The following is an 11679-nucleotide window of genomic DNA, read 5'->3' as shown; positions in this document are numbered from 1 at the left end:
TATTGTGATTTGCAAGAGTCATCAATGTATGTATGGCTTTATTGAAACAACAGTAATGATAATGACACAGCAACAACAGTAATAATAACAACAGTAACATTAATGCTAACAACAGCAACAACATGCAAACAACAAGAGCAACAACTTGATAACAACAACTGCAACAACAGTAATAATATCAACAACAGTAACATTAATGATAACAACAACAGTAATGATAACAACATCAGTCATGATAATAACAACAGTGATGATAACAACAGTTGTAACAATGATATCAACAACAACAGTAATGTAACAACAACAACATGATAACAACAACAGCGACAACAGTAATGATAAAAGCAACAAAGGTAATGATAACAACAACAGTAATGATAACAACAACAACAATGATAAAAACAGCAACATGATAACAACAGCAACAACAGTAATGAAAACAACAACAACAGTAATGATAATAGCAACAATGCAATGAGACCTACAACAACAGTAATTAAAATAAGTAGCAGTATCAGTAATAATAAGTATCAATAATGATAATAACAACAGTAATATTAATGATAAAACCAACAGAAATAATAACCACAACAAGAACAACAACAATAATGATAATAGAAATAATGTAATGAAAACAACAGCAACAACAGTAAGGATAACATCTGTAATTATAATAACAACAACAACAATGAGAAGAAGAAGCAGAAGAAGAAGAAGAAGAAGAAGAAGAAGAAGAAGAAGAAGAAATACAACTATTATTAGAAAACTAACTAGGAAAACTAACTATTATTTTTGTTTGTTTGTTTTTTGTTTGTTTTTTAAACATCCACTTTGCCTTTATTTATCCTCCAGTTCAGCAGTAGTCCACTGTGGGGCGATATTCCCGGCTCATTTGCAGTCTGCCATTCCTGATGATGAAGAAGAAGAAAGGGGCGTTCACTCTGGTTAACTCCCAAATACACTCTCACATCAGAAATAAGTACACTGCCTAGGGAATATGCAAAACTAGCCTTTACGCCCTATATAGGGCACTTTGTGTACCCTATGGCCCTACTTGGGATACGGCCTTCATGGTGACAGTTGTGTGACGTCAGTCTCTGCTCGCCAAAGTGCTGTACCGTACACCGAGCTTTCGGCTTATTTACCTTACAGTCCTGCATACTCGGAATAAACTATGGGTATGTGTTTATTCTTTCGCATAGTCAAAAACAAGAGAGATCAGCTAATACAGGGTTGAAAATCGTAATGAAGATAAGCCAGCTATTAAAGATAACTTGTCTAACGCGAGCAGTATTATTAGTGCTGTGAGGATCTCGCGCGCTGTTTCTGTGCATTTGCAGATATAAGTTAGAAATGAACTGCAGATATAAATTAGAAATGAACTACAGATGTGTGCAGAGGTTGTTATAATTATAATGTCTCATTGCCTGTTCAGTGAATACATCTGCCCAGTCTTTGAATCGCATTCATTGCCATTCATCTCCAGTCTTAACTAAGCGTCTTCCTGGTTTATATAAATCTGTAGGAATACACTCTGGATGTTTTAGCACTGTGTTCACTTCAGAAACACAAATCACGCCGTGTTTTTTTATTTATTTATTTATTTATTTTTAAAAAAAGAAGTATAACTTAGTGGAGACTGCTGTTCTTGTTTCCAGTCGGAACTTATTGAGCGACGGACACTGACGTGGCCTCTTACTAGCGCTGTTTCCGCCTACAAACGACAAAACCCTGCTGGGAGGGGGGGAAACACAATAGAAACCTTCATGGAATTTGTAATGGTTATAATGGGAATTGTATTGGTTTTAATGGAAACTCTGATGGTCCCTGTGGGTCTCTACTGGAACTTTGTTGCCTTCTATTCACGCTATGTTATGTCTAGTGGATAGCATTTAAGAACCAGTAATGGTTAGCTGATGGTTTGTAATGGAGTTTGTAGTGGTAACCATTAGAATTTCTGTGATGGTTTCAATTGTTTTGTTTTTTTTTCAGCAGGGAATACACTCGGGGTGTTTTAACCGGTTAGGGTTCACAGTCTGGCCACTAACGTTTTGGTATAAATAGTGGGATTTCATAAGTGTACTCTCTGTGGTCATTAAAAATCTCAGGGCACTTATAGTAAAAGAGTAGGGGTATAACCCCGGTGTCCTGGAGAAACTCCCCCATTGGGCCTTCTCTATAATGTATCTATAACCTGTTCCATACACTGGAGATGGACAGTGATGTAGACTATGTGTATTTAGGAAAAACAAGTCCCCATTTTGCGGTTGGTGATGTGATTATGGCACAGCTATAACAACACGGCACTGGAAAGCATACGTGAAGTATCATATTTAGTTTTTCACAAAAGCATATGAAGTTTGATTTAAAGAAAAAAAAACATTTACAATATATATATGTATATATATATATATATATGTATATGTATATATATATATATATATATATATATATGTGTGTGTGTGTATATATATATATATATATATATATATATGTGTGTGTGTGTGTATATATATATATATATATATATATATATATATATATATATATATATATATATATATATATGTGTGTATATATGTGTGTTATTTTAACAAGGACTGACAAGAAGTCAGTTGTTAGTGATTAAACAAATCAATATAATGTAAGATAATGACAATGTGCTAAATTCCATTAATCTACTTAATGCAAACATCTAAATATGTGTTCCACAAACCTTTTGGTAGAATTAATGATAGTATCCATCTATGCTCAGAGAAGCATTTTGGAACATAATTTCTCACAGTATAAAAGCCTAGGATCATAACACTGCTTGCACTCAGTCCATAACAAAATAAAATATCATCATCAAGAGGGAACTGATTCATAACAGCTGAAAGACTCTTGTTCTAATGATGGTTTAATATTCGAGTCCTTTCATTTTATAAACTGATGTACTGATTAATGCTTATTGTAAACTCTCTCTCAGCAGTGAATACAGGGACGTCTCTGGTGTTGTCCAGTCTGCTGTCTGTGCTGGTCTTCGCTGGCATGCAGATGTTTAGCAGGCAGCTGGCCTCCTCTGAGTGGCTCACCATCTTGGGAGGTTTCCTGGGCTCCTTGCTCTTCATCTGCTCCCTCACTGTATCCTAACATGGCTGCTGGTCTTCAGATTGTACAGTTTTTTTGTAATCTATACATCATTACATTGTACCAGATTGGAAGAGAATGTAAGACAATTGTATCACCGTAGTTAAGGCCAGAAGCTTGGGGGAGTGCCAGAGAGACACTGTGACAATGGTCTTTAATCTGTGCTGGAATCGTGATTCTGCTTTACATGTGGTCACTTGGGATGAAAGAGTAATGAAACAAATGCATGAATTCATTTTTTAATGTCGTATTATTAATATTTCACTTTTTAATCCCCACCAATTCATTAAAATTTCTAAGTTGTTGTAGTCACTCAGGAACCTCACAAGATTGCCTTTACAGTGAGGGAGGAAGCGTGAGGCCTGTGCTCATGTAATGGATGTAGATACCTTTTGTTAAAAGCTTGAGACCTACAATATGTTTTGCCTTGGTTTAGTACCCCTTTGCGGTATTTTCAAGTAGTAACGTACTGAAAATGATGTCTGAGTCTGTTTCTCCTTAATGCTTACTCTCAGGCATTTAACAATCTGGAGAATCTTGTCTTTGGTAAAGGTTTCCAGGCGAAGATCTTTCCAGAGAGTGAGTGATAATGAATTATTATTCATTATAATATCAATGCCTGGACATGTAAGAAACGAATAATTCTAATTCGCTCTCTTTTCAGTTTTTCTGTGCCTGTGTCTGTCCCTGTTCGCGTCTGGTTTGGTGCATCGTGTGTGTGTCACCACATGGTGAGTAACAAAAAAAAAAAGCTAATTAACAGTAGCTAGGCAGACATGTAGTAACGACATGCACTCGTTATTTTAGTGTTTTAACACTGCTCTTCAAGGCTGTAGTCAGAATTATATTTAATCGGACTAATCAGTTCATTATTCATAGATGCGTTTTTTTTTCCTGCGTCTCACTTACATTTTAGACCGCAAAGCAAAGATATCTAACTGCCTACTTTTAATACATGTTTAATCACATTTAATAATCTTTTTTCCTGAACTAACAGCATTTTTGGACAAGCTCTTTTGAATATATAACAACTATAAACGGCAGTTAAAAATAACACGGGTGTAGAAGGAATGAAAGTAATCCAAATCCTAATAATCTAAATGAATATCATTAAACGTGGCCATATTTCAATATTTTTATCGACTCTAGGGTGGGCTTTACAAGAGGACAATGTGTCTAGTTACCCATATATTTCTTATAAATAAAGGTCGACCGATAGTGGATTTTACTGATACCAATCACTAAGTTTATACATCCAAACTGAACAAAGAAAGTAACACTCTAAATAACAAATAAAAATAGAGACCTTCAAATTGGATAAAAAAAAACAAACAAACTTCGAATAACACAACAGAGGCCACTAGAGGCCACTCTCGTACTGTATAATGACAGAGGACCCTTCTCAGCCACGCCCACAACCTGGAAAAATCAGTGTGGAATTTTGCAGATAACCGATATTTCTAGCAATCGGTTATCAGTGCCGATTAATCAGCAAGACCGTTCAGTCGGTCTACCTCTACTTATAAACATTGCTAGTATCTTAATCATGTTTAATAATCTGTACTATGTACTTTTCTGCCTAGTCGTCATAGTTTTACAATTGATACTAACAAAGTTAACAGTTCTTAGTGTATTAGTTACTAGATGTGTATACCTAATAAATTGGCATTTTACACCATCATATCTGCCATTTTCACTGTACAAGTTATATAGGTAGTTTACACCTGTAGTTAACATGTCTGTCCGTTTTTGAGATACAACTGTAATATTCCGCACGCATTTAATAGTTACTCCTCGTCTTCCCTTTACAGCTTGATATTCTCGCTCTTCGCTCTGTACTACATCAACAAAGTGTCGGCAGCTCTTTACCAGATGGCCGCTCCCGTAGCAACTCCCGCAAAAATTACCGGCAAAGGCAAAAGGAAGAACTAAATGACTGAACCTGCCCCATCATACCAACAACAGCAATATTGATTATTTGGCATATTGCAGTTATGTTTTGTTTGAAATTCGGCCCATTCTACGATTTTACTACATTGCATTCCACAAGACATATAAATCCCCAATCAGGAGTCATTAATAACAGATTATTAATGACCCAAAATACACACTGCTCACATACATATGTCTGTTTATGCAAATACATCATTGTGTTACATTTGTTCACACACTGCAGTAAACTGACCTGCACTGATTCCTGATCGAATCTGTAAAGACTACTCAGTTTCATGTCTTACCGTCATAGCTGTGTGAATTGGTTTCTCTTATGAAGTACTTTTGTTAAAGGTTTTGCTATTAAAACAATTAAAAACCTTGTTGTTTGTGTTGGTTTCTTTTTATTTATTTATTTATTTATTATTTATTCTGTAGCCGAATGAATGCAAGCAAATTAAAACACTGATGTAACAAGATTTATTTAGTCTCTTTCTGCTAGATGCTTTGCACGATTTACAGGATGAAAACATTTAAAGGTTACAAAATGAATTCCAATTATTTCAGTGGTATGGTAAATTCTTCATCATATTCTGACAGTGTCTTGAAATGATATCTAGTGTGGATGGTAACACTCTGGTAAAATGAGCAAGCTTCTTCAAGCCTTACAGCACAGTGTTCTAAGATTTTGATATTGTCATAGAATTTTTTTATTAGAACATTTGAAGCTGTGATTGTCTTATGAGCTGACTAGAGGTCCAGTTTCTGTATAGATTAATATAATGTGACTAATATAGACAAAAGATAACTTTGTGCTCTCTTCCACTGTTAAAATGGCATCTTAGGCCTCTTAGGATAAAAAAAAAAAAAACCCAAAACATTAATTTTCTTGCTCATGGCAGAATAAAATAGAACTTGTTTATTTATTTATTTATTTATTTTTGTGATTAGTGCTGAGTGTCATGCGACTCGGCTCATGAACGTTTGAATAAAGCAGTCTTTAGCCGTGACCTGACATTATATCTGACCTATACGTATTAAATTATCTCGGCAATACGTATTAAATTGCAAAAATAAACAATTTTTCAAATAAATGTATTGTTTCGCATTTCTGTGACATGAGTGTATTTACAGATTAGTATATTACATAAAGCCATTTATACAGCACCTCTAAAGGTTGAGGCAGAATACAATCAAAGCTTGAAGCACTGAGAAGAATAAGAGAAGAATAGGGAGATTTCTCAAGAGTCCAGAAATTGCCTTCTGACATTGTAAGGATTTGACCTCACAGCTTTACAGGTCACATCCCTCTGTGTTCCATTTATTATTACTACAATGAAACACTGAACTCTCCTTTGTTTAAAAGGAAGAAAAAAAAAGGTTATGTTTTTACAATATTCAACTCTCCTGTTTCACCAAATCTGCTTAGCTTAATACAAATCAACTGTGATCTTCAGTAGCAGCTTTATCCTGCTCAGGGTTACAATGGAACTGGAGCCGGTCCACATACGGATGTTTTTATGGGAGGTGTGAGGAAACTGGAGAACCCAGAGGAAAACTATTATAGACATGAACATGTGAAACTCCACGTAGAGTACAATATCAAATTAAATAAAGTCTGTCACTTTTGCATATTTCAAACTTTGCAAATGAAATGTCAGAGTCTTAAATTGATGGATAAATGCAGTAATGATTTTTATAATGACATTCTTGTAACAGTGCTCGTTCAAACTTGCAGCAACCGTGTTCTAGACTGTAGAGAATGAGAGGGCTGCTGAAAAATTTAGACAGAATGCAACAGAGCAGGATAGTCAATGCGTTCAGACTCATAGTCTCTAATGATAGTAGACACACCCAAGGCAAACTCCAAGTCTTAAGGAGTGGTGATTCTCACAGGCTTATGCAAGCTCTTTTGTCCTATTGTGCACCTCTCTTCTGTGTCTGTTAAAATTGCTGTTTGTACTAATTAGTAGGTTTTAGTGATAGACACAGGAATGTTGCTCTGACCTGTAAGCAACTGACGTTAGTTGGATTCTTTGTAGTTCGTGTCCGCGTGAGAATGATGTTACCATACCAGTCCCAACACTGACAATCACTTCAAAAGGTGAATTTTGGCTGTGGCTTTGACAGTATCCTTTTACCTCATGGGACCTGGCTTTTAAATTTAATTTAATAGATATTTTATATTCTTATTCGATATTTAATTTTAGAAAAGGTCTTCTGATTAAAACATGCAAAAAGCAAAAGTGTGGAGGAGCTACTCATGTAGCATGAGTACGCATGAGTAAGCCTAAACACCAAAAGTCCCCAGTGTTGAATCAACACAATGTGTTCACATGGATTCCCCTGGACATAAAAGCAAACTACAACTACTTAAAGTTAACTTGGGGGATTTTGCTGCATATTTAATTCTTCAACCCAAATGACTTCTGCAGTCCTTGAGTCAGATTACAAAGGATCTGCTGATCTGACATAGCATGTGTGGTATGCCGCCAAACCAGCCCTTCCCTCCACTCGTCTGATAAAAAACAGTTTTTGATCTAAAATATACACTTCTCTCTCTCTCTCTCTCTCTCTCTCTTTCTCTCCCTGACTCACTCTCTCTCTCTCTCTCTCTCTCTCCCTCCCTCCCTCCCTCCCTCCCTGACTCTCTCTCACACACACACTCACACAGGATTGTGGGTTAAGGGCAGTGCTGGAAGCTATGACTCACTGAGTTGGGAAATAGAGGAGGAGAGATGGGTGGAACCAGACTCCACTTCTGCTCAGCAAACTGTTTGTTCACCATGGTATCAAAGTATCCAACATGTTTCCTGTTCTGTAGGTACTGTATAGCCAATACTATATTTAGCGTTGTGAAATGTTAGCAATTTTTATTATTAAAGATTCTTCATCATTTTTTATGAACACTTCGACATAACTGTCTTTACATCTTGATAGGTAGCACTCAGATATTCAAAAGCACTCTTAAAAATATTTCTATAGCCGTGAGAGCAGCAGAACATTTCAACATGACCCAGCTGTATTTACCAGTTAGTAAGACAATGGAGTATGATATAAATCCAAGTTTACAACTGATTTTATTATCAATATATCTTATGGAAGTGATGGCTGATGTTTAATCAAATGTTCTGGATTGACTGTTTCCAACAGTGGCTTTCTCCCGGAACATTTCCCACCTAGACAACAATTTTAACATAAAAAAAAACATACATAGTTAGCTTAACCAAAAAGAAGACTTAGTGTTCTGTAGGGTTGGTGTCATTTGCTTGAATGAAATTTCCCAAAAACTTGTGTGGTTGCAGACTTTGATCAGGCCGAGCTGATCGAGCTGAGAGACCATCTATACCAGCTGGTAAGTGCTGGTAGAAAGAGAACAGTCTCTAAATGATTACTTTTAACACTAACTCATTAGCGTTGTTTAAGGAACAAACACAATTAGGAGTTCTCAAACAAGAAGGAAAATGACTTAATAACTTAAAAGATGGTCTACCAGTTTGACCAGTTCGGCCTGTGTTTTAACAAGACACACCCAGCTGGATTTTCACCAGGGATTGCTGAACTTCTTGAAATTTAATCAGGTGAATAACATCTAACACGGAACATAATCTTGGACTCACACTATAACTTTTTGGATTGTGATGTTACATTATAATGCAATTGCACCATGCATGTGCATGTTTTTGAAGGTGCAGGATTTGAGAGGTTTGTATGGAGGGCACAGGGCTGATGTCTGGGTGTAAGTTAGCCAAGATCATCAACGCCACTTATTGGAGCTGTAAGCTACTATTTTACTCATGGCTTTTTCAGCTGTGAAGTCTTGCACTGACTATCACAATATTTCTATTAGAAATTGCATTGTGATTGTGGATTTAAGATACTACTTAGCTTTTAAAACTAGATGTTTATAGCCTATAGACAAAGTGTACTGTAGGTTGTTGCAGTTATAGGCAGTTGACTCTGGACGACGCCCTCAGTGGTGAATCACGCGATCAACTCCCACAGTTCGATTCACTTAAACACGTAGGTCAAAAGAGTCGAATCATTAAAGTGACTCGTTATGCGCATATTATCCAGCACAAATCCGCCCACTCCCAGGTCGGGGGTGGGGCTGGTTTATAAATGCTCAGTACGGGGAATGTGCACTTTTTTTCCCTGCTCCAGGCAAAAATTTCTGCTTCAAAAGTTTCCTCTCTGTCCCAGGAAAAAAAGGTAAGTTTCTGCGTACATGCAGTAGAAAACGCTATACATAACACAAGCTTTCTTTCCGGATGTTAATTTCAGGTTTTATTGAAACATCATCCGGCATCATTTCCCCACCTATATGAAATGCCTGACGCAGGGTTGGAGAATAACACATAGGCTATACCTACTTCACTATTGCATCCTACTTAATACATGTATGAATTATTTTGATGTCCATCCCCTTTGCAAGAGGCGTTTCCTATTGCACTACTGTGTTTATAAACTGCAAAAGAAAACGCCAATCACTTGGCCTGCTTCTACTTTTCATACCTAAGAGTAATTATTTCCTTTGAAATGTGTTATGCATATAAATTAACATTAAACCTACTGGTGCATATAGCTTACAGGCTACACATTTTCACGACCTATTCATTTTACTTCAACTTTACTTTGGTCTAATCGAACTAGTATGTGTACTTTTCCAGCACTGTGCGCAATGGAGGGAGGGAAATGTTGCCAGATTGGTCATTTGTAATCTAGTGCTTGACTTTGGTCTTTAGACTATTTTGCCATTCAGATGGTAAACTTACAGTTTGGACTGATTTATAGTGATTTGTGTGATTGGGATTGGAACACACAAACAAATCTAACAGACACTGTGCATGATGCAACTCCCAAAGTAAAAGCTTGAATTCATGCATTGTTGGAAAAGCATCAGTGTCCTATTTGCCTCTGTTTCATTGTGAAGTGTAGCACTTCAGCAGCTTTTTATAATAATAATAATAATAATAATAATAATAATAATAATGCTTCCAACACAATTCAGGAGCATTAGTCATATTTGGATCACTGGAAAATGTGGTTGAAAAAACAATCAACAAAGCATACTTTTCAGCATGGGGTGTGTGAATACATGCAAAAGACAGACTGTCTGATGAAGTCATGCATATTAGTTTGCGAGTGCCAGCAGGCAGCTTTGCACTAGATGGCCAGATCCCAGGAATTTGTTGAATATTAGGGAGGAGATGGGGAAGGTGGTGTAACTGTTGGAGAAAAAAAGAGATAGGAATTTAGAAGAAGTTACCCAAGAAGAAAGTGAAGCTTCAGGCATGGCCTTTCTCTCAAACTTCAGTTATTTCATGACTCCATATAACACAGTGTGAGAAAGTCTGGTCAGGTGTGTGTGTGTGTGCGCGCGTGTGTGAGATGGTGAGAGGACGGGTGGATGTTGTAAAAGTGCTATTCATCCTGTATCTGCAGTGACTCACCATGCCGTCTGATCTGGAGAGAGCTATGGAAACGCTGATCACAGTGTTCCATCGTTATGCAGGGAAAGAAGGCAACAGCACCACTCTGAGCCGCCGAGAGCTCAGGCAGCTCATGGAGGCAGAGCTCGCTAACTTCCTTAAGGTACCACAGACAATGTCCCTTCCTCTCTTAAGCTTATTTTGTTCTCTTATTATAGCTCTTAACTCTGACTCACTCTCTAAGTCTTGTACTTTAATTTCCGGCTCTGATATTTTGCACACACTTTCCCCTTGCCAGACCATAAGCTTGTCATTTTTTTTTTTTCTCTCCACACTCACGCTTCCTTAGTTCTTTTTGTCCGTTATTGTTGTGCCACTTCATTTTGTCTGCATCAAATCTTTTTGCCTCTCTCTGCAGGCTCAGAAAGACCCCGCCACCGTTGACAAGATTATGAAAGATCTGGACACCAATGGGGATGGAGAGGTGAGCTTTGAAGAGTTTGTGTCCCTTGTCGTCGGTCTGTCCATTGCCTGTGAACAGTGTTACCAGATGCACCTTAAAGGAAAGAAGTAAAAGCAGGGGAACAAAAGAGTGGGAGTTGGAGATGATTTTTCTACTGAATATTATTGAATAAACAAGTTTTAATAAATGCAACTGCGAACCATGTCTCTTTATTTTCTTTTGTGTCTGTGTTTTTATAATTATACTTACATGTTAGTTAGACCCTGTGTTTTGGGTAGTAAGTTTGCTGTAACATTTTTCAATGCAATGCACTGCCAATAAACCAAAGCAGCTCATAAAGGGTTTTAAATGGGTGTGTCAAAATAGGAACTTTATTAAATTAACTAGGATTGAGAATGTGTCAGGAACAGATGCTTTATCCAGGGCACCATACAATGAACATACAGCGCCCTCCACTAATATTGGCACCCTTGGTAAATATGAGCAAAGAAGACTGTGAAAAATTGTCTTTTTTTTTTTTTAACCTTTTGATTAAAAATAATCACAATCAATCAATTGCAAACATAACAGGTTTATCAAAAAAAAAAAAAAACTTTGTTAAATATAAGTGTGCAACAATTATTGGCACCCTTATGAATTTATTTGAGAAAAATATATTTGAAGTATATTCCCACTGATAGTTTACAGTTTATTAGGACACCTGGGTGACTAGGAACAGGGAAT

The 11679-nt window shown here is 36.8% G+C and overlaps 2 protein-coding genes across 3 annotated transcripts; both read left to right on the top strand.

Moving 5' to 3' along the window:
• Positions 1-1045: 1045 nt before the first annotated feature.
• On the top strand, positions 1046-5444 carry krtcap2 (keratinocyte associated protein 2). 2 transcript variants are annotated; one of them, XM_053623607.1, is made up of 5 exons: positions 1046-1178; positions 2969-3123; positions 3645-3708; positions 3794-3860; positions 4941-5444. In XM_053623607.1, exons 1-5 carry the CDS (start codon positions 1175-1177, stop codon positions 5059-5061), a joined length of 411 nt encoding a protein of 136 aa, XP_053479582.1. In that variant the 5' UTR covers positions 1046-1174; the 3' UTR covers positions 5062-5444. The 2 variants fall into 2 exon arrangements, with proteins under 2 accessions (XP_053479582.1, XP_053479591.1); XM_053623616.1 differs by having other exon boundaries at positions 1072-1178; positions 2972-3123.
• Positions 5445-9120: 3676 nt separating this feature from the next.
• Positions 9121-11148, top strand: s100a10b (S100 calcium binding protein A10b). Its single transcript, XM_053623594.1, has 3 exons — positions 9121-9273; positions 10507-10656; positions 10912-11148. Exons 2-3 carry the CDS (start codon positions 10516-10518, stop codon positions 11065-11067), a joined length of 297 nt encoding a protein of 98 aa, XP_053479569.1. The 5' UTR covers positions 9121-9273; positions 10507-10515; the 3' UTR covers positions 11068-11148.
• Positions 11149-11679: the final 531 nt, after the last annotated feature.

Source organism: Ictalurus furcatus, chromosome 1 (assembly GCF_023375685.1).
Source record: "Ictalurus furcatus strain D&B chromosome 1, Billie_1.0, whole genome shotgun sequence".
Taxonomy (NCBI): domain Eukaryota; kingdom Metazoa; phylum Chordata; class Actinopteri; order Siluriformes; family Ictaluridae; genus Ictalurus; species Ictalurus furcatus.
This window is presented reverse-complemented; position numbering and strand designations above follow the sequence as displayed.

What these genes read in the sequence shown, in the direction of transcription:
- krtcap2 (XM_053623607.1), top strand. An exon ending in GGCGAAGATCTTTCCAGAGA is followed by an intron (nt 3,709 to 3,793) that starts GTGAGTGATAAT and finishes CTCTCTTTTCAG; the next exon opens with TTTTTCTGTGCCTGTGTCTG. An exon ending in CGTGTGTGTGTCACCACATG is followed by an intron (nt 3,861 to 4,940) that starts GTGAGTAACAAA and finishes TTCCCTTTACAG; the next exon opens with CTTGATATTCTCGCTCTTCG.
- s100a10b (XM_053623594.1), top strand. Translation starts at nt 10,516, where the DNA reads ATGCCGTCTGATCTGGAGAGAGCTATGGAAACGCTGATCACAGTGTTC. An exon ending in AGCTCGCTAACTTCCTTAAG is followed by an intron (nt 10,657 to 10,911) that starts GTACCACAGACA and finishes CTCTCTCTGCAG; the next exon opens with GCTCAGAAAGACCCCGCCAC.